This window comes from Sebastes fasciatus, assembly GCF_043250625.1.
Source record: "Sebastes fasciatus isolate fSebFas1 chromosome 17 unlocalized genomic scaffold, fSebFas1.pri SUPER_17_unloc_1, whole genome shotgun sequence".
Lineage (NCBI taxonomy): Eukaryota > Metazoa > Chordata > Actinopteri > Perciformes > Sebastidae > Sebastes > Sebastes fasciatus.
Genome location: NW_027428129.1, coordinates 83,294 through 101,710, shown reverse-complemented (window position 1 = coordinate 101,710; position 18,417 = coordinate 83,294). Strand labels below are relative to the sequence as shown.

At 42.0% G+C, this 18,417-nt stretch overlaps 1 protein-coding gene across 1 annotated transcript in view; it reads right to left on the bottom strand.

Annotated features, from left to right (window-relative positions):
* The window catches only part of LOC141763579 (immunoglobulin superfamily DCC subclass member 3-like), a 34,296-nt gene extending 16,422 nt beyond the window's left edge, over positions 1-17,874 (bottom strand). Inside the window, exons 1-6 of the mRNA XM_074628035.1 lie at positions 17,784-17,874; positions 6,773-7,078; positions 3,647-3,791; positions 2,707-2,837; positions 2,337-2,474; positions 2,063-2,221 (exon numbers count right to left, since the gene is read on the bottom strand). Coding sequence (XP_074484136.1) covers positions 2,063-2,221; positions 2,337-2,474; positions 2,707-2,837; positions 3,647-3,791; positions 6,773-7,004 — 805 coding nt within the window. The 5' untranslated portion in view covers positions 7,005-7,078; positions 17,784-17,874. The remainder of the gene's footprint in view (positions 1-2,062; positions 2,222-2,336; positions 2,475-2,706; positions 2,838-3,646; positions 3,792-6,772; positions 7,079-17,783) is intronic.
* Between the last annotated feature and the right edge of the window lie 543 nt (positions 17,875-18,417).

Sequence of the window (18,417 nt, the reverse complement as noted above, 5' to 3'; positions counted from 1 at the left end):
AACCAGTCTGTAAACCAGTCTTTAAACCAGTCTGTGATCCAGTCTTTAAACCAGCCTGTGAACCAGTCTGTGAACCAGTCTGTAAACCAGTCTTTAAACCAGTCTTTAAACCAGTCTGTGAACCAGTCTGTGAACCAGTCTGTAAACCAGTCTTTAAACCAGTCTGTGAACCAGTCTGTAAACCAGTCTGTAAACCAGTCTGTGAACCAGTCTTTAAACCAGTCTGTGAACCAGTCTGTGAACAAGTCTTTAAACCAGTCTTTAAACCAGTCTGTGAACCAGTCTGTGATCCAGTCTTTAAACCAGTCTTTAAACCAGTCTGTAAACCAGTCTGTGATCCAGTCTTTAAACCAGTCTTTAAACCAGTCTGTGATCCAGTCTTTGAACCAGTCTGTGAACCAGTCTTTAAACCAGTCTTTAAACCAGTCTGTGATCCAGTCTTTAAACCAGTCTGTGAACCAGTCTGTGATCCAGTCTTTAAACCAGTCTTTAAACCAGTCTGTGATCCAGTCTTTAAACCAGTCTGTGAACCAGTCTGTAAACCAGTCTGTGATCCAGTCTTTAAACCAGTCTGTAAACCAGTCTTTAAACCAGTCTGTGATCCAGTCTTTAAACCAGTCTTTAAACCAGTCTGTGATCCAGTCTTTGAACCAGTCTGTGAACCAGTCTTTAAACCAGTCTTTAAACCAGTCTTTAAACCAGTCTGTGATCCAGTCTTTAAACCAGTCTGTGAACCAGTCTGTAAACCAGTCTGTAAACCAGTCTGTAAACCAGTCTGTGATCCAGTCTTTAAACCAGTCTTTAAACCAGTCTGTGATCCAGTCTTTAAACCAGTCTGTGAACCAGTCTGTAAACCAGTCTGTGATCCAGTCTTTAAACCAGTCTGTGAACCAGTCTGTGGGTGGTCATGCTACCAGATGACCAAAGCCTGAAGCTGTTTCTCTCTCAAACTGATCAATAAATTAATGAATATATTAGAGATCAGCTGCCGATCACTGAGAGAGAATGAAAGTATTGATTGATCCGGTCAGAGAGTCGAACACAGAGAGACGGATGGATGAAGGCAAAGTAAACTGTATGAATATAGATTGATTGTAATTGAGATTACAAGAAATCTGATGAAATGTGCTTCAGCTCTTTCTTTTGTCTTATTTTTAAAATGCTAGTCTTTGTTTGAAGTTATAGTATACTATTCTATATTTTCTCAGTCATTGATTTAAAATACATAAATACATTATAAACACACTCTATAGTTGTACTAGTAGTAGTAATAGTAGTACATAGTTGTATAACAGCAGCATGAAGCTTAAACTGATGACGGACTGGAGAGTTGTACTGAGGAGATTTACCTCACAGACTGAAGACGAGCAGGAACATATTAGAACTGTCATGGGGAGTAGTCGGCTATACTACTGAAAATATTATATTATTAATAGTTTTAATATTCTGTATATCTGAAGGACCTCAAGTCTGAGATAATAACCCCGATGATTTCTCTGATTCACTGCTTCGTTCTCACCGACGTCCGCTCGCTCAACTTTGAATGTTGTGTGTTTACAAGTGTTCCATATTATACTATATATATATATATATATATATATATATATATACATACACCTTTGAGCAAAATAAAATGATTCAGCATTTCTCCACCAGAATTATATTCCTGTCTGTATGAACCCTAACCTTGTTTGTATGAACTCTAACCCTGTCTGTATGAAGAGGGCTTTGAAACAGCCTTCGAGATCTACAGAAAATACAATATTACCGTGTTTGACATATGATGATAATAGGAGTCATACATTTCTGAGAAGGGAAACTTGGACTCAGTATTTGTACGGATGCTGGTTGTGGTCCTATCTGCAGGCTACAGGACACAGAGAGATCTCCTCACCTGATGCAGGTATGATACCAAAGAGGAGTATTTCCCAACAACTGTTGGACTGTTCCTTATTAACAAACATGGTCCTGGTCTGTATAGTTAGTCAGTAAAAGATTAGTTGCCATGATGGCTAGTGAGAAGCTTTACTGGGCCAGGAGAGTTTCCAGCAGTATGTCTCACCTTGTACCACGAGTCGTCCGAGAGCAGTACGTCTCATCCTGGTGCCAGGACGATTGGCAGCACACACGTACACGCCTGAGTGCTGCAGGGAAACATCTGAGATCATCAGGTTCCCCGTCCCCAGAACCTGGATACCCTCCACCCCGATGGAGCGTCCGTCTGATGGACACACAGACACAGAGACAGCTTGTGAAATAAAACATGCTTAACACTGCATGTTATTAACTAATCCTCCTCCAATCAGGCACATGCTGTTAGAAATCTCTAGTGGTACCTAGCCGGCTCCAAGAAACAATGGGCCTGGGGTTTCCTGTGGCGATGCACTCCAAGATGGCCGTCTGATGGACAGTGATGGTCAGATTCTGGGGTCCTGACAGGATGACCGGCTCCTTGTAGGTTCTGGGAGCTCCACCTGGAAGAATGAATGAGAGAGATGATGAAGCTTTTCTGTTTCAGTTCAGGACTGTTGAACGGGAACATCTAAGGATGTCTAATGGTACGTCCACTCCATATATCACTGAATACATGCAGGAATCAATAACCTAGCTGGAGCCAGAGACAATAGAAGTCCTAACTCTTGTTCACTCCACAGAGGTCCTTCTCTAACTACTCGTATATTACATGCTACATGTGTGTCCACCTACCAGTGATGTTGAGCATGGCCTCATGGCTGCAGCGAGTGTTGGCGGTGTTGGTTGCGACACAGCGGAAAACACCTGCATCGGCCGGCCTCACGCCCGTCACCTGGAGAATACCCATTGGCAGGAGAGTATATCTGGACAGAGAGGAGAGGTACGGATGCAGGTGAGGCACCAAAAACTTACAAATATGCATGTGTGGCAATAATCTGGAATCTCTCTTATCTTTTTTCCATAATTAGAAATGACTAAAATCCAATTCCATGCTTTTCCATACGGAATAGGAACCCTGTATTGTGGTTAGTTGTTGTGTCTTTCTAGCCAAACAGCTACCGCGGTGCAAACGTAGAAGCTAGGTGGCTAGGTGGTGCTCGGCTCATGATTGGCTAGGGGCAGGTGTATGGGCCAGACCTCGATACTGCGGCTCCAGTCCCCCGATCACCACTGCACAGACCCGTATCCGGATACTTTGGCTTCACTTTTGTACAGTGGGAGGACGTGGAGACGCGTCGTCCATCTAAACTCGGAAAAAAAAGTTCATAAACTTGTGTTTGTTGGATTATTTCTCTGTTGATACAATGCTAATGGTCATTGTATTTTACATGGTTGGAAAGCCTGTTTATTTACCTTCACAATGATGTCACACTTGTAAGGATCATGCATTTTTCAGATGAGCAGCACAGCTGATTATGTGGGGAGCGCCCAAGTAAAATTTTACAAAATTCTCTACCAGTGCTAAACAGTGTATTCTCCTGTTGGTATTGACTGTTGTTTTGATTTGTTTGGTGGATTGGATGATTGAACTCTCTATCAGTAACACAGTGTGTGTGTGTGTGTGTGTATGTGTGTTACCTGTTGTCGGTGGTGTTGAGTGTGTGTGTGTGTGTGTGTGTGTGTGTGTGTGTGTGTGTGCGTGTGCGTGTGCGTGTGTGTGTGTGTGTGTTACCTGTTGTCGGTGGTGTTGAGTGGTGCTCTGTCTCTCTCCCAGGTGATGTTGGCCTCAGGTACTCCGTTTATCTGACACTGGAAGCGAGCTACGCTTCCCTCATCCACCGACATGGACAGCGGGTGGGTGTGGAACTTAGGAAGAGCTGAAGAGAGAAACCATACAGAGAGCAGCTTTAATAAGCAGCTTTAAGAAGGAGAATACTGGATATGGATGTTATTCACATGAAGATAAGTTAACGTGGTGACCACTTCTCAATATTTAATATCTTCTGTGGCTCTGCTGACGTCAGAATGATGTCTGTTTACCTGTCGACAGGGGAGGTCTAACAAAGAGATGCTGTTGGTTACATTATGGGATGTATGATCCAGTGTTTAGGGAGCATACAGGAGATCAGTGGAGATGATTAGTGGCTTTTATCTCACCCTATCCCTAACCCTCTCCTTCACTTATTTCAACAGGCTTTAACCCTAACCCTAACCCTTTAACCCTAACCCTAGCCCTAACCCTAGCGGAGATTCAAATCAATTCAATTCAATTCAATTCAATTCAATTCAATTGAGGTGGTGTCCAGTAAACAATGTGGGCTTCATTGATAATTGGAACTCTTTCTGGGAAATTCCTGGTCTGATTAGGAGAGATGGCATTCATCCTACTTTGGATGGAGCGGATCTCTTATCCAGAAATCTGACCAAGATTGTTAGTGGACCAAATCCATGACAACCCAGAGGTCAGTCCAGGAAGCAGAGCTGTAGTCTTGCACACTTCTCTGCGCTTCCACTAGAGCAGTTAACAGTAAACAGAAGGAGTTAAACATAATAATTTAATAACATCTAACACTAGCACTGCAATAAAGCAACAAAACAGGAGAATTAAATGTGGACTCTTAAATATCAGATCTCTGTCATCTAAAAATCAATTGAATTGAATTGAATTGAATTGAATTGAATTGAATTATCTCACCCTAACCCTAGTGGAGATGATTAGTGGCTTGTATCTCACCCTAACCCTAGTAGAGATGATTAGTGGCTTGTATCTCACCCTAACCCTAGTAGAGATGATTAGTGGCTTGTATCTCACCCTAACCCCAGTGGAGATGATTAGTGGCTTGTATCTCATGCCAGGTTGTCAAATTTGAAGTCGCATTTTCTATTTCCCCACTTCTCTTTCCTGTTTCCAACTTTGCTGAAGAGGACATGGAACAATATTTCCCATCAGCCTTTTGTTCATACAGCATCTGCCATTGCTATAAAGCATTGGGATGGTACAGCTATAAATATTAGTTTATTGTCAGATAGATTTAATAATCCATGTGATCATTTAGCAATCTGTGCACACACATTTCCCACATCAGTATTTTCCTTTCTACCATGTGACCTCCAGGGGGCTCAGTAAATTAAAGACTTACATAGTGCTGAGTTTTGGGTTGGATTAGAATTATTTGAGCTATTTTATGATTTTGTTTCTGTAAATCAGGACATTTTTGCTACACCCACAGTTTTGCCATGTCCTGTACTCCCAAAGGCTGAAGGTGCCGGAACAGACTAAAACATCATTATTTTTATATTAATCATTATCACTTCCAGGGTTTCCAATCACATTCATGTACACACACACACACACATGCACGTTCATGTACACACACAGACACACACACACACACACACACTCACGTTCATGTACACACGCGCACACACACACACACACACACACACACACACACTCACGTTCATGTACACACGCGCACACACACACACACACACACTCACGTTCATGTACACACGCGCACACACACACACACACACACACACACGCACACGCACACACACACACACAGGATATCTAATGACCTGGTGGCTATAATCAATACGGGTGTATACCGTAGAGGAGGGACCTGCAGATGAGAGAGCATCACCATGGCAACTCATTGCATTGCAGTAAGACCACCTCGAGATAGCCATAACTCTCCTGGATTACCCAGAACCCCCTGATGGGTGGGGGTGGGGAGGAGGAGGTTGTACAAGTAGTGCAGGTGTGTGTGTGTGTGTGTGTGTGTGTAAACATGTACAGTAATGTACACGCTGACATCATTTACAGGTTTTCCATAGCGAGGAGCTGGTATGTTGGTGATGGTTTTAAATGTGGGCGTCTGATCCGTCTGACAACAACAGATGAAAGAGTCCTGGGGGGGGCTCGGGTTGCCATGTCTGATGCAGAGGTGTTCACCATATGAAGCATCATTTATAACAGAGTCTATGGGATGTTTTGACAGAGAAAAGGCAACATGTGGTGACTATCTGTGGGTCATCCTCTGCTCCCTGTACAGGTTTATGGCTGGTGGATAATGCAGGGATATTAAATGCAGGGGGCAGGTTATGTAAAATCAAAGCATTTATTAAACTTAAAGCTCTTGAAAACTTGCAGTTTAACCAAAATGACAAATAAGCTAGTGACTAGTCTGCCTGCTGTTCTTCATGTAACCAGCCAGAACAGCAAATTTACCCACTGTGGGACTAATAACAGAATATCTTATCTTATCTTATATAATGAAGTAAGCTGCTTAGCTTGGTTTCTGATTTCCAAGATCATTACAATAGGGGCCATAACTACCTTTGAGGACATAGAGGTCATGTCCTCTGAATTATTTTACATTCTACAATCTGCAATGTAAAATCCTGTAAATGACCCATAATTACAATGAGCATTAATTCATGGAAAAGAAGTAATTACTCTGAACTTGAATTCATATTTAGAATAGAGCTCTATGGAAAGAAAGTGCATTAATCAAAAATTAAGTTAAGAAAATTATTATTTTGTCCTTGTAATTAGCGTTTCCTAATTACACAAAAGCATCTCATAATAACACTATCAGATGAGATAGTTTCCATAATTATGAGATAAGGATCTTGTAATGCAGCTGTAGGTGAACTGATGATGTGCGGTTGTTGTGATAGTGAATGCGATGCACTTCCTCTTTACCTGTCCAAGTCAAAAACATGTTCTGCTCATCAGAGAATAAGATAACCAGTGACATTATGTCTTCCCCTCCCTGAGTCATGTTTCCAAAGCACCTGTAATTGTACGTCATAACAAGTATATAGAATGTAACAGTCATCAAACACTTACATGCCAAATGGACTTTGGCCTTGCGGCTGACCAGCATGCCGTAGCGATTTTGGGCTGCGCAGTCGTACTCGCCCATATCCGCGTCGCTCCCCTCTCTACGTTTCTGGAAGCTGTGGATGAACAGCGTGCCATTCACCAGCACCTGAACCCTCGGGCTGGTGGGTAAAGGTACCCCGTTTTTACGCCATGTAACCATGATTGGCTCCTCACCCTGCACCCGACAGTCCAGCATGAGCGGGCGTTCCCTCACTGCGATCACATCACTCGGCTCCAGCAGGAAAGACAGCTCTGAGGCCGAACAGCAACCTGCAGACAAGAGAAAGAGAAAGAGAAAGAGAAAGACAGGTTATCAGAGAGAGAAAGGCTGTATGACTACAAATGTGCTTATAAGTGATAATTTGTTGTATAATCCAGAGGAGTGTTCAAACTGACATTGAATCAGGTTTATGTTATCCCATTAAACCATCCTGTACATCGGGGAAGTGATGATAAAGGACGTTCCATACTTTCTGCGAAGTATGACAGTTTCTGTGACTGAAATGTGGTCATCCGCCTACGTCCACAAGGGACCACGCAGACCCTGAGTGGACGTTCGCATGCAGCCCAAAATGTGTGACTGTGCGGACTGTACATATAGCAAGCGCACCGACTGCACATGCTCCAGTTTCGTTCTACACTGCACACGTGGAAAGTGTGTCCAAGGCTTGAAAGTCAAGACAAACTGTCTATATACCTACAAAAAATGAAATGCATTTTCATTGATAGAAAAATACTGGAAAGACCTGGAGTTCTGGGAATGTCTTGAGATCACCAAGTACACTGGCTGGTTGTTGCAAATAAATCTGAACTGCACAAACAGTCCAGCTGCCCTTTTCATTCAGTCCACACCTTAAGAAACCAGTCAAATAATCAATGAAAACTGAAACTGTCATCTAGAATCATTTTTGCTATTAACATAGTTCCAGAGACAATAGCACAAGGGGAGGCTTCTCTGTCTGACACCCAGTCTCAGAGAACCCTACACCAAAACCTCACTCAACACCAGAAACCACCTCAGTTGATTGATAGTGCATTTGGTTTTGCGGCCTATAACGCTTTAAATGAAGGCGAGCCACAATGGAGGCTGGAGGCTGGATGCCAGCGAGCCATCCAGCCAGAGAGGGCAACAACAATACCCGAGCTGGGGAGGAGAACACTAGCAAGGGTTGCTGGGGTCAAGTTAGGAGACCCTCCTTTGAAGCAGGGGCCAATTGTGACAATAGTGTTGTGTCTATGCTTATTTGCACCTCACCCACAGTAACCTCTGTAAAAACAGCCACCACGCACCCAAGGGCACCATCTGCCCCTTCTTATGCATCCCCTCCAACCCCCCCGTCTCTTCCCGGCCTTTCAGATCCATCTCTGGGGTGACTTTCCCATGCCACCAGAGCTCTCTTCCTCACCCTTGTCCCCTCCCCTGCGTGACCTTGGTGACACTCCCAGTCTTCCCCATTTTCTTTTAGCCTTTTTTGGTGTTAATGTCCTCATATGCAAAGAACCTTGAACCCTAATAGCCGCCTTCCTTCCCAGCTGTGAAGCAGTAACAATCGCAGCTGCACTTGAACCTGCACAAGGCCTTATCAATGTCACTATGGAGTCTTGCATCTTTTCAACCAAAGATACCCTCTCCGTCAACTGAGCCACAGGCCGTACAACAACATTTATTGTTGTCCAGCCACCATCAAGCGTCACAACCCACACACAGTGGCTTGCAGCTGAATTTGTGTTTAGATTGGCTTCAGTCGTTTTGTGCATTTCTGCTCTGAAGGCCAGCTGATGCTGTTTGCTATTATCAGTACACATTCTGTTCCCATTGATTTTTATTTTTAATTAAAAAACAAAAATAAACCTTTTCTCTCTTACCTTTAGTTGTAACTAGCAATGCAGATGCCACCAAGTTCATAAATACAGTTTATATGCCTCTATCCCAATGCAGTGGACTTTGGCCTGTGGTGCTCGCAGCATTGACAGATTTGATCAAACATTTCAATAACAACATGGTTACTCAACATAATCCACAGTAACAGGGACACGGGATCTGGAAACAGATGCCATTGTTGTGTTGGTTGGGTCTTTCTTTAATGCTGTGAACCCCACAGATAAAATAAATTAGGGAAGCACCAATACCGATACTGATATCAAAAATCGGTCCGATGATGACTCAAATAGGTGGATCAGGTATAAATAGTAGTGGTAGTAAATTAATAAATAAATTGAAAATTGAAATACATTTTTCAATAATGCTTGATGTTGTCTTACATATAAAAGATTGATCTCAGTCACTTCCACACAGTGAGGCCTACAGCTGAATAATTAAACGCTGGTATCGGATCAGTACTCGGTATCGGCCGATACCCAAAGCCCAGGTATCACTTTGGTATCGGGACTGAAAAAGTCGTATCGCTGCATCCCTAAAATAAATGATCACCTCCATTGTAAAACCTGGATAAATAAAACCCAAATGATCTGTATGGATAGAGACAGTGTGAGAAAATATGACTTCTTGAGATTTGGTTCAATTGACCCTTTAACAGTCTCACTACTCCCCTCCTTGTCTTACATCCACACCTGTAATTTGAATAAATCAGTAAGCATAGATAAGATATCCTCCACAGCAGTTACATTTAGCATTACTGCTCTCTGTTGGCTGAACCTGATAAACGCTATGGACGGAGGTATCACGGCATATACAAATACCACAGAGTATAGTAGAGTTGACATTACACTGTTCAGCTGTAATTTCTCTGCATACAATCAGGTTAATGACTCCTTGTTGACATGGTAGCTGATGAAATGGCTCATCATATTTTATATATATATATATATATATATAGCTAACCCCCAGCCTGACCATGTTCCTCCTCCTCATGATCTCTGCTGTTGGCTTCACTGATATGTCACATCAAGAAACGAGCATCTGCCCTCCTCCTGAAGAGATCTCCCACCCAGCAGATGATTGTTAGTTTGGGCTGATAGAAACCTGCAACCCCCCCCTGAGCTTCCCATCCCTCAGGACTGGTAATGAAATTCAGGGCTCCCAAGGGGTGTGTGTGTGGGGGGGGGCTAGCATCGTATTCTGTGGCCACGGTTATCGACCACATGGGGTTGCAAACTGTGAGACCTAAAATGCCAGAGTTATGGTAAGTAATGTGTACATAAACAAGGTTATGTCATAGCAGGACTCTTTGAGGGATTTGGGTTATAAAACATTAATGTAATTTAACATTTAATTTCTGGTCCTGATTTCCTCTTCTGATAACCAACATCACCAGGGTTGGGAGGGAACTTTAAAAATGTATTCTGATAAAATGACTAATTACCTGTTAAAAGATGTAGTCAATAACCTAACCCAAGTATCACAATATTAAAGTGTCATAACTTGATTACTTTTTGTTACTTTTGAATTACCTCAATGACAAATGTATAAATAAAAACAAGAGAATAACAAATTTGAAATTTGTACATTATTTTGTCTGTAATAAAGGAAAAGAAGAACAGAATCATAGTACAGTGAACGTTCAGTCATCATCCAAGGACAGCAGCAGCAGTACCCATATGCAGTAAATTAATTAAATTAACCTACATGCAAATGTCCCGGTTTGGGAGGGTTCATTGAAGGGCTTTGTATTGGATTGCTTAAAGGTGCATCACTCTAAAATCAGCTGTAACTCTATAGCAGTTGTGAGCTAATTTCTGAGATTTGTGCCTCGACACATTGGCATTGACGTGGGATCAACCCCTCGTCTTGGTTCCAGTTTGAAGCCTCAAATCCAGGGAGAGTCTTTGCATGTTAAACAACAAGCTTTAAGGCAAATCCAGACTGGAGGAGTTAAATGTAATCCAAAAAGCTGAAACTACATGAGGTGTGATTAAGTGCATTAGAAATTGGGCTATTTTCAATATAACGGCAGGACTATAATGAGATGTTTCGAAGAGAGGGGGTTGTCCAGCAACCCCCACACTAGCACCCTGTGCTTGTAACCCCAAGCCCCTCAGGGGTCATGAGAGAGTCAGAGTTGAGGAGGATGGATGTGTAGATGAGGTTGGGGGGGGGGGGCAGCTTATGTCCAGCCTGAGCTACTCTCTTAGCCCACCACAGCTATTGTTTAGTGGGACTGAAGCTCCTGAAGTTCACAGATTTCTGTCAAACCCCCGTAAAAAAAGGGACAGGGAAAGAGGGGGTGAGCACCAGATACAAATCCTTTCATCAGTTTAAGTTCCTTTATCTTCTCTCCGACATCTGTGTGAATGGCAGCTCTGGAGGGCTGCATGGATCTGAGCTAGGAATGACAAGTAGAACTAAACTTAGACATTTTAGGTTGAAGCTCTAAGAGTTTGGGTTAGAGTAAGGTTGAAGCTCTAAGAGTTCGGGTTAGAGTAAGGTTGAAGCTCTAAGAGTTGGGGTTAGAGTAAGGTTGAAGCTCTAAGAGTTTGGGTTAGAGTAAGGTTGAAGCTTTAAGAGTTTGGTTAGAGTAAGGTTGAAGCTCTAAGAGTTTGGGTTAGAGTAAGGTTGAAGCTCTAAGAGTTTGGGTTAGAGTAAGGTTGAAGCTTTAAGAGTTCGGTTAGAGTAAGGTTGAAGCTCTAAGAGTTTGGGTTAGAGTAAGGTTGAAGCTTTAAGAGTTCGGGTTAGAGTAAGGTTGAAGCTCTAAGAGTTCGGGTTAGAGTTAGGTTGAAGCTCTAAGAGTTCGGTTAGAGTAAGGTTGAAGCTCTAAGAGTTTGGGTTAGAGTAAGGTTGAAGCTCTAAGAGTTGGGGTTAGAGTAAGGTTGAAGCTCTAAGAGTTTGGGTTAGAGTTAGGTTGAAGCTCTAAGAGTTCGGGTTAGAGTAAGGTTGAAGCTCTAGGAGTTGGGGTTAGAGTAAGGTTGAAGCTCTAAGAGTTTGGGTTAGAGTAAGGTTGAAGCTTTAAGAGTTTGGTTAGAGTAAGGTTGAAGCTCTAAGAGTTCGGGTTAGAGTTAGGTTGAAGCTCTAAGAGTTCGGGTTACAGTCAGGTTGAAGCTTTAAGAGTTCGGGTTAGAGTTAGGTTAAAGCCTTAAGAGTTTGGGTTATGTTTTAATATTCCTCTTTGTTATCCCCCTCTGCCCCCTGACTTCTTCCTCTATTATATCTGTTTCAGAAGAGGGAGAGTGTGCAGCTGAAGGTCTGAGCTGGAAGATGGGAATGGCCTGGCCGGCATGAAGCCCATTGGCCTGGGGCTTCCTCCTTTGTCCTCCTAATGGGAGTAAAAGTCTCCTTGTTTGGAGCCGGTGAGTTCTCTCAGATGTAGGGGGTCTGCGTAGGTCTTTTGTTTAAGCCAACGGATGGTCATTTACTGGGTGTCCGATGTCAAGTTCAATGTCTAAACACAGAGTGTTTATGAGAAATGAACAATACAAACCTGCTTGTCTCCATGACTCAGAGATAACAGGTATAATTTAAGACAACTTGTACTATAAAAAGCAATTTCTTCATTCAACTACTATATTAAGCTCAGTGTGGGCAAAATTGGTCTTCCAACATTAAGTTTATATATATATATATATATATATATATATATATATATTTGTGGCAATACAATACCATATATAAAATAATGTAGTATATAGCCTGCTTTCTACAAAAAAAAATGTTCACCTTTTTAACAAAAGAAACCAAAACTCGATAAAATTGTCAGAGTTTTGATTGAACTCAGGAACTATCTGATCAAACTGGAAGCAGTGAAGCTGCTTTGGAAACAGAACAAGAGATATGTTGAGGTTTGGTAACAAGCTCTATTCAACGTGATCTCACATGAACTGAACTTCAATATGTAAATATCCTGAATGTAAAACCTTTAAACATTTCTATCATATCATATGAAGACTGACAATAAAATGGTATTAAGTTCAAAGTTAGTGTTGCATCAGGCTTGGTCTTTTTTTATGATCTATTGATAACAAGCCTACCTATGCATAAACCGATATTGGCCCCCTGTTCCCCCCCCCGGGCCCCCGGGTCCTGGAGGTCCTGGAGGTCTTGGAGGTCCTGGAGGTCCCATCTGCATGTGGGGGTTGATTTCTAATGGTCAGTGCAGATTTAAAAAGCCTGGCCAAAAAAATGGTCCCCACCAGCCAGGTGGATCAATAAGCAATAATCTGTAATGTGATGAAGAGGAGGCCTCTTTGTCTGTCCTGCAGTTTTAATCAGTGAGGTGTCGGCTCACAGAGTCGCTGCAGCAACTCTTATTAGAGAAATCTCATTAAAAACAAAAAGCCTGGCAGGACACCTGACAAAACACGAGCTAATAAGACACTCAGAGACGCATCGCTGTGCCAGAGAGCTGCTCCTGCAAGATCACTGGAAGCACTACTGGACAGATGACACTAATCTAATGGGACAATAAATGTAAAACAACTAGTAATTATAATTATAGGCTCTTATGCAATTACTATGAATTATATGGGACCACCAAATCAAAATTACTAACAGCTTATCATGGAAAGTTTACACAGTTATAAAGTTAATAACCGTAACAGGTCATGGTCGTACTGGAACTACTGGTGAAGCTGATGACCAGCTCTGGATTTATATTTAGCACATATTCATTCTCAAGCCATGTTTCCACCCAGTGGTACTGGATATGCTGTATATACATATCCATATATATATATATTTATATATATATATGGATATGCTGTATATACCTGTAGCTAGACATTAGAACAGGTTATACCTGGAAATATAAAGCATTAAGGACTGGACACTGGACCAGTTCCAGAAACTGCCGTCCCCACCAGTCAGTTAGACACCAAACATGGAAAATAGGGTCCAGGTTGAAAAACACCAGTTACCCCACAAAATGTGGTCTAGAACTCTTGTGTTGCTTGTAGAATTCAAAAAAGGATAATTAACGAGGCAATAAGGCAACAATGGTTGTTGAATCAGAACCATTAAGTAGTACCCATTATGAATTATCATCAGACACAGACAGTTTGTTAAAGTAAAACAAATAGAACAATAATAACCAATAATAAAAGAAGTTAGATCGACTCATAAAAGGTGTATTGCATTAAAGTTCACAATGCGTTGTGTGCTTGTTAACGCCTCATATAGTCCGGTCAGTACTGGATGATGGCCCTCTACAGACAGTCCCATCAGCCTTATAACCATTACAACCTTTACATGGTTCAGATCCTGTTAGCTTTAGCTGTAGCCTCAACTCTCCACAGATTGACATGTTTGCCTCTTTCTGTCACACGCCGGCCACCACAGGCTCTTTGTGCCCCCTCGGTGGATTAAACTACGGGGTGTTTCTGCCGGCCGGCTCCATCGTGGACACTGTGTGAGAGAGTCTGATGGGGGGGTGTCGAGGACATGGTCATGGGCAGCTGGAAGGGGATTACCTTCGACACACATATTTTTAATAAGGTCTCAATCTGAGCGCAGACTGGGGGCAGTGTTATGGAGATGAGGGTGTGAAGGTCAGCTCATTGAAGACTGAGGACTTGGGGGGGGGGTGGCTATTGTGTCTGTGGACCCCCCTCCCCCCCTCACAGACCGCTCCACTGACCAGGACGACCCAAAGGTCAGAGGTCACTGACTCTGACCCCGTACTGTGGTCTGAGCTAAAGACCGTCTGCACTGCTCCCCTTCTCATGCAAAGCTGCTCGCTGTTTTCTCTCCAATAAAACACATTTTGTTCCCATCTACAACATTTTGGGTTATTTTAAAGATGTATTATGTGCCTGAAATACAACTGGATAATTAGGATACCTGACCTTCATGTTTTCAATTGTTTTTGAAATATGAATATAACTTATTATTGGGTACAGAAAAGTCTTTTTTCTGTCACCTCAAAAAAAGATACCCTGATGCAAACAGATCAAGTAAAGCAGTTAAAAATGAAACCCTTACTCTAGTCTAGCTTTGTCTAGAGTCTTTAACTGAACTTCTTCAGCGGGTGGAGTTAAAGTTAAACCCTAACTCTAGTCTAGCTTTGTCTAGAGTCTTTAACTGAACTTCTTCAGCGGGTGGAGTTAAAGTTAAACCCTAACTCTAGTCTAGCTTTGTCTAGAGTCTTTAACTGAACTTCTTCAGCGGGTGGAGTTAAAGTTAAACCCTAACTCTAGTCTAGCTTTGTCGAGAGTCTTTAACTGCTCTTCCCCGTCTTCTTCAGCGGTGGAGTTAAAGTTAAACCCTAACTCTAGTCTAGCTTTGTCGAGAGTCTTTAACTGCTCTTCCCCGTCTTCTTCAGCGGTGGAGTTAAAATCTCAGTTAAAATCTAGAGAAAAAAGGTTCTGAGTGGACCTTCATTTATTTAACTGTAAAACTGTTTCCAAGTTCAAGAATGAACTTTCTTGCGTCGACAAACAGTGTTTGCTGGCCTTTCATTTGAATCTTTTAACGTTTATTCAAGATTGATAATTAAATCTTATCATTCATGTATATTAATATTTGTAATGCTTTTTAATATTTGTTTTAATGCTGCTTACACTGTTTAGTGGGAAAGAAGTGACACAATGGCCATTTAATTTGCTTAATGTTCTCAAGACTAAAAGAGGTTATTCAATGTTTCAATATTATAAATTATACAACAACTTTATGTGTGATATACCGAATTGTACATTTGTGTTGGGTCATTCTTGGTCTTAGAAATAGCTGTTTGACTTGGTGTTTCTGAAGCTCGCCATAAGGCCACAACATGTGGAGGAAAGTGGAGAAAAGACCAAGTGGATGTAGTAATACCACTTTCTTTGATCAAATACCTGCATTTATATGCAGACATTTACAGTGACTTTGACTTTGCATATTGTACATATTTGCGCAAGGGATCAGTCAAAATCAATTCACATCCAAACAGATATTGACAAGACAAGAGCTTCCAGTCATCTGAACAACTGATCATTCAGTCCTTATCAATAATAATATTATTAATAATAATACCTGGATTAGTAAACGAGGACAGAGCAGAAGCCCGTTTCTCCAATTTACAACAATTTAAGTAACTTTAAATACAGAGACAACAGAACAACGCTGCTGGTAAATAGATCTGGTTAAGTTTACTGATTCTATGGGGAACAACTGGATCTTCAACAATGAAGCTGTCATGAGGATGATTATGGATTTCAGTATACAAACTGGATGATTAATAACTTAATAACCACAGATTTGAGTTCCAGTTTACTGGAGTCAAAGTCAAAGCAGCAACAGAACAGGAGGAGCTGCAGCAGCATCCTCTGCTCTCCTCTGTCTCCACTCTATCTCTAACCCTAAGGGTTAGGGCTGCTATATCTCCTCTCTATCCCTAATCCTAACCCTCTCCTATATCTCCTCTCTATCCCTAACCCTCTCCTCTGTCTCCTCTCTATCTCTAACCTTAGCCCTCTCCAACAGCTCAACACAACTACAGCACTGAATCTAAAGCTCAACTGTACTTACTCAAACTGTAGAAAGTCACCAGACAGGTGAGAACGACTCTCAGTTTCATTTTTGGTTTTCTTCACTCCAACCTTCTTGACGAAGAGCTTCTTACTCGTAGAACCCTCAAAAATCAAAAATATAAAAAAGTAATCCACATGGAAAGGTGTGTTTGTCCTCCTACTGTGAATCTTCTTTGGTGATAAAGCTTCAGTTTTTATTGTTATTTCTATTAAAGCATTGCTGTTAGATTCCCTGGTCCATCGTTTGGCCCACGGGAGGCTGCTGGTCATGTCCAAAGCTACTCCGAGAATAGTGGAGGAAGACCCTTCAGCCTGGACGGAGCTCATTAGTTATTCAGCCTCATTGTTGTCAGTGAATGGACACTGATGCTGCTCCAGGTTGGTCTGGTATCAACCAATGGCAGCTCTGTGGTGACTGGGGGCGGTCAGCCTCCGAGGTATGATTGATATTCATTTAAACAGAGAGCTGCTGGCCGTCCACTCTGCCCTCTGCCTCCTGGGCTTGACACGCTGCTCCTCCCAGTCAGGCTGAAGGAGGCTAAAGGAGCACAGGCCGAGTCCAAGCAGCTTTTACTCAAATAAAGTAGGGCTGTCAATTCATTCAAATATTTAATCACCATTAATCGCATGATTGTCCATGATTAATCACACTTTTTTTATCTGTTCTAAATGAACCTTAAAGGGAGATTAGTCAAGTATTTAACCTCTCATCAACATGGGAGTGGGCTAACATGCTGCTTTATGCAAATGTATGTATATTTTTATTATTGTAAATCGATGAACACAAAACAATGACAGATATTGATCCAGAAACCCTCACAGGTACTGCATTTAGCATAAAACAATATGCTCCAATCATAACATGGCAAACTGCAGCCCAACAGGCAACAACAGCTGTCAGTGTGTCAGTGTGCTGACTTGACTATGACTTGCCCCAAACTGCATGTGATTATCATAAAGTGGGCATGTCTGTAAAGGGGAGACTCGTGGGTACCCATAGAACCCATATATCTGGAAGTCAGAGGTCCTCACCAAAGTTTAGCATATATACATTTGGAGTGTTAGTTACCTTCCTTCACGACAAGCTAGCATGATATGCTAATGCATTCATTAGATTTTATAGTTTTATATGATACCAGTATCTTCACTCTAGCTTTAAAACTGAGTCGCTACAACCACAGAAACATCGATCAATTTACTGTGTTAAATAAATTTGTGGCGTTAAAACGATTTTGAGTAAACACGTTATTATCGCGTCAACTTTGACAGCCCTAAAATAAATACACAACCTTTTCTGGTGGCCATTATCAGACTGGAAAACATTCTGAATTCTTATGAAAAGGGTTATGTTTGGGTCATTTTGGGAGCTTCAGTGTGGACAGACACATTATCTATTGATTTGGCTCTAATCCTACCAACCGCAGGTTCTCAGCATAAACACAGACAGGACAAACTGCTGCAAACGTTTAGCAGCTTTTAGATTTATGACTGATCACACGCTACTTTAACACAGATTTACAGCCTGCGCTTCAGGCCGCCCAGTTCCCCAGTACACGAGGTCCAGCTGCTTCTAACTTACAGTTCAAACACAACTCTTTTCCCACTCCATGGCACCGCCAGCCTATGTCTCCTTTCTCAGTGTTTCTCAGCCATCAGAGGTCCAGCACACTGCTGCATTTAAAGGGCGATGATTAGACGATGCACATCAGCTGTGTCAATCAACTCACCTGGCAGCTGCTCTCATGGGCCTTCTCCACACCTCCCTCTCTCTCCTGCAGCTGAATACCAACCATGCCCAACTCCACAAAGACAAATAGTGAAAAATAATGAGTAGGTATACAACAGTTTTCAGCCTAAATGTACATGACCTGACATTCCTCCAACAAATAAAACACAGCCTATACTGTATCTCTGGTTGTAATAAAACGTGTTGTTTTCTGATATTTTGTTTTTATGCAAGATGAACTTCATGAGGTTATGACAACCTGGAATTTACACAAGATAAGATCAAATAAGACCAAAGTCAGGCCATGATGTGATTGGAGGTCACCATATTTTGATGTACACACTTCCAGAGCAACATTACACAGACATTCTGTGTGTCATGAGAACCACTTTAGCCTTTTTGTGTGTCATTTGTACGGCACGCGGATGTCCGCAGTGAGGTTTCGGCAAGATGCTCCAAATTTAATTAGTTTCAGAGTTCTGCTCTG